Source organism: Microtus ochrogaster, chromosome 17 (assembly GCF_000317375.1).
Source record: "Microtus ochrogaster isolate Prairie Vole_2 chromosome 17, MicOch1.0, whole genome shotgun sequence".
Lineage (NCBI taxonomy): Eukaryota > Metazoa > Chordata > Mammalia > Rodentia > Cricetidae > Microtus > Microtus ochrogaster.
In genome coordinates, this window is record NC_022019.1 from 8,659,051 (window position 1) to 8,663,493 (window position 4,443).

General features: G+C 39.8%; 1 protein-coding gene across 1 annotated transcript in view; it reads left to right on the forward strand.

Moving 5' to 3' along the window:
- Positions 1-4,443, forward strand: part of Pspc1 (paraspeckle component 1) — a 64,160-nt gene that overhangs the window by 10,764 nt on the left and 48,953 nt on the right. The window contains exons 3-4 of the mRNA XM_005355442.3: positions 919-1,014; positions 3,898-4,094. Coding sequence (XP_005355499.1) covers positions 919-1,014; positions 3,898-4,094 — 293 coding nt within the window. The remainder of the gene's footprint in view (positions 1-918; positions 1,015-3,897; positions 4,095-4,443) is intronic.

Sequence of the window (4,443 nt, forward strand, 5' to 3'; positions counted from 1 at the left end):
AGCCCTCATTTCAGATGGTTGTGAGCCACCATGTGGTTGCTGGGAATTGAACTCAGGACCTTTGGAAGAGCAGGCAATGCTTTTAACCGCTGAGCCATCTCTCCAGCCCCCCTCCCCTTTTTTTTCAAATGAGTTCTCCACCCCCCCCCCTCCTTTTTTTAAGACAGGGTTTTCCTGAATAAGTCTCTAGCTGTCCCGGAAGTAGCTCTAATTAAAGATTTATTTATTTTTTATGTATACAATGTTCTGCCGGCATGTATGCCTGCAGTCCAGTAGATCTCCTTTAAACCACTACTAGAAAGTTTGTGTAGTTGACAAAACAACTAACCAACACAGCTATCTTGGCTACCTATTTTGACCCAGATATTAAAAATTAACTGATTTAGTTGCAGGGTCTCACTGTGTAGCACTGACTGTCACGTGGAAACTCAGGCCGTAGACCAGGCTGATCTTGAACTCACAGATCCTTCTACCTCTCCAGTACTGGGGGTTGTATATAGGCTTGTGCCACCACACCTGGCTTTATTTTTATATATGGATATGAATGATTCTTGGGACATTTTTCTTTACTGTGATATTTTTCAAGTGAATATTTTATTATAAATTTTATTTATATATTTATTTATTTATTTTTTGAGACAGGGTTTCTCTGTAACTTTTAGTGCCTGTCCTGGAACTAGTTCTTGTAGACCATGCTGGCCTCAAACTCACAGGGTTTCTCAGTGTGGCCCGGGTGTCTAGGAACTAGCTGTTTAGATCAGACTGGTCTCAAACTCACAGAGATCCGCCTGCCTCTGCCTCCCGAGTGCTGGGATTAAAGGCGTATGCCACCACTGCCTGGCCATTATTATAAATTTTAGGAGAGTGCTAATTGTAGTCATGAAATTAATTTTCATTAATGCCTTTATACTTACCCAGAACACCTCGTCCAGTAATTGTGGAACCCATGGAGCAGTTTGATGATGAAGATGGCTTACCAGAGAAGCTAATGCAGAAGACTCAGCAATATCATAAGTAAGACTTAATTAATAAAGTTATTTTAGATGTGTGTGTTTATTACTTTTTTTTTTATTTTTTATTTTTTGGTTTTTCTAGACAGGGTTTCTCTGTAGCTTTGGAACTTGTCCTCGAACTTGCTCTGTAGATCAGGCTGGCCATAGAGATTTCGCCTGCTTCTGCCTCTGCCTCCCAGGTGCTGGGATTAAAGACGAACTCCACCCCTGCCCAACGTGGTTTATTACATTTTTCTAAAGTACTATTAGAGCATAATTTGGTTAATAGAGTGGTTTGGTCTATATGGAATGTTGTTTTTATTTTAAAAACTATTTAATTTTATGTGTATATACCTAAGGCTATGTATATGCACTACATGTGAGCAAGAGCTCGCAGGAGTCAGAAGAAGTGTTGGAGCTCCTGGAACTGGGTTACAGATGGCTCTGAGCTGGCTTATGAGAGCCAAACATGGGTCCTTTGCAATAGTAGTAATTGCTCTTAACTGTTGAGCCATTTCTGTTGTAATAGTAGGGGCGGGGGGCTGCTTCCTGCCACCCAGCCGCCTGCATGGCTAGCTTTACCAGAAATAATTACACGGAAACTGTATTCTTTTAAACACTGCCTGGCCCATTAGTTTTAGCTTCTTAACCCATTTCTAATAATCTATGTAGCACCACAGGTGCGCTTACCAGGAAAGATCTTTAACCTGTGTCTGTCTGGAGTGGGAGAACCATGGCGACTCCTTGACTCAGCTTCTTTTTCCCAGCATTCTGTTCTGTTTACTCCGCCTACCTAATTTTATGTCCTATTAAAGGGCCAAGGCAGTCTCTTTATTTAACCAATGAAATTAACACAAGCCAGAAGACTCTCCCCCATCACATTTCTTCAGCCACATTATTTCCCCTTTTTAAACATTGATAAAACATGATAGTTTTACCTAGAAATGTTTCTACTTTTGTTTTTGTTTGTTTGGCTTTTCGTGACAGGGTTTCTCTATAGATTTGGAGCCTTCCCAAGCCTGTCCTGGAACTAGCTCTTATAGACCAAGCTGGCCTCGAACAGAGATCCACCTGTCTCTGCTTCCCAAGTGCTGGGATTAAAGGTGTGCGCCACCACCGCCTGGCAAGTTTCTACTTTTTATTATTTAATTCTTTTTATTTATTTATTTTTTTTAATCTTCACTGTGTAGTTCTGGCCGGTCTGGAATTTGCATGTGGGTATGTGCGCATGAGTGCAGGTGTCAGTGGAGGCATCAGAGCCCTGGAGCTGGGATAGAGGCTTAGTTGTTGAGCTGCCTGACATGGGTGCTGGGAATGAAGCTCTAGTCCTCTGTAAGAGGAGGGAGTGCTCTTATGTGCTGAGCCATTTCTTCTCATTTCTTTCTTTAAATTTTCTTGTTATTATTTTAATTTTGAGTCAGGGTTTCACTGTGTAGCCCTGGATGGACTGGACCTCTCTGTGTGGACCAGGCTGGTTTCAAACTAGACTCTCCCTGTCTCTGCTTTAGGAAACCTGGGGTTAAATTTGTGCAACACCATGCCTCTTATTTTTCTTTTTTTTTCCTTTTTTCCCTCCACCCCAGTTTGAGATAGGGTCTTAAATTCAGACAGCTCCCCTCCTTTCTTATACTCTGCATGCCCTCCCAGTATCAAATCCTGTGCCTACTACTGACCTAAATTCCCAGTCCTTGTATGTGGTTCTTGTTTTTATTTTTTTGATTTTCGAGACAGGGTTTCTCCGTAGCTTTTTGGTTCCTGTCCTGGAACTAGCTCTTGTAGACCAGGCTGGCCTCGAACTCACAGAGATCCACCTGCCTCTGCCTCCCGAGTGCTGGGATTAAAGGCGTGCACCACCACCGCCCGGCCTTTATATGGTTCTTGTTATCTGCCTCCTTTTGCTCCGTGATAATTTTCTTCGTTAGTGCTTGGAATTGTGTTGCTTCAGCTCATCTTTCCTTTAATTACAAGTAAAATGAAAATTCCAATTGTGAGGTTTCTGTAGAAGAGATGAAAGTTGTGCCATTATTAATTATTATTAATTTATTTTTTTGGAGATAGGGTTTCTCTGTAGTTTTGAAGCCTGTCCTTGTTGTCCTAGAACTCAATCAGCCTGCCTCAAACTCACAGAGATCCACCTGCCTCTGCCTCCTGTGTGCTGGGATTAAAGGTGCGTGGTGCCACCACCCAGTCTTTTTTTTTTTTTGTTTTTTTTTTTTTTTGAGACATTGGTCTCACTATGTAGCCCTGATGGCCAGGAACGCAGTGTGTTGACCAGGCTGGCCTTCTTCTCATATAGATAGATCCCCCTGGCTTGCTTCCTGAGTGCTAGGATTAGAGGCATGCACCACTAAGCTTGGCCCATTTTTTTCATTTAGTTATTTGTTTTCTCATTTATTATTTGACTATTGAAAATAAGTATATACTTAGTTGTGATATAAATTATGTTACAACAGCACAGCTGTTAAGTATATAACTACAGACAGAGTGATATCAGTTTGTTATCTTTAACCCAACTACTTAACTTGGTACATAACAAAATATTTTTATTACTAAGAAAATCTGATTCTAAGACTCATTGGGTTTGTATGTTGCAGGTTTTGTTATATATAGTTGTTGAATGAAAATGAGAAAGTCTTTATAGGAGGTAGTAATGATAACATGGGTTAGAGTATTGCATTTTGTAAGTTCAAATCATTGTCTTATTACTTATTAGTTGATGTTCTTGGGAAGTTTCATAAATTCATGTATATAGACACTTTCATGATATTGTCATGAGACAATGTATTATGCCTCACTGTTCAGGCCATAAATACTATAAATGTCCAATAAGTAATAGTTGTTATTTTTCTCTATTGTGGTTTACCTTTTAAGCATACATTTTTGTACATTTTTAATGTTAATATAGGGAAAGAGAACAGCCACCACGGTTTGCTCAACCCGGGACATTTGAATTTGAATACGCATCTCGATGGAAGGCTCTTGATGAAATGGAAAAGCAGCAGCGTGAACAGGTTGATAGAAACATCAGAGAAGCCAAAGAGAAACTGGAGGCAGAGATGGAAGCAGCTAGACATGAACATCAATTAATGCTAATGAGGCAAGGTAAGAGATGTACCACTGATACGTATTAGTATTTTGTTGTGATTGTGTTTTTGGAGATAGGGTCTTTCTATGTATACCAGCTGGCTTTGAACTTAGTTCTGCTTTTCTGAGTGTTGTGCATTTGCATTAACTTGCCAGTTAGGAGTTCAGAAATGAGTTATGATTCAATATATTAGTTAAAAATTTTTCATGAGAACTTTTGTGATTGTTTTAATGACAGAGTTTTACCTGGTAACTCAGGTTCTTCTTGAATTCCTGATTATCATCTTGAGTATTGGGATTGTAGATGTAAGCCACAACTCCTGATGAGATTTTTTTTTTTTTTTTTTGGTTTTTCGAGACAGGGTTT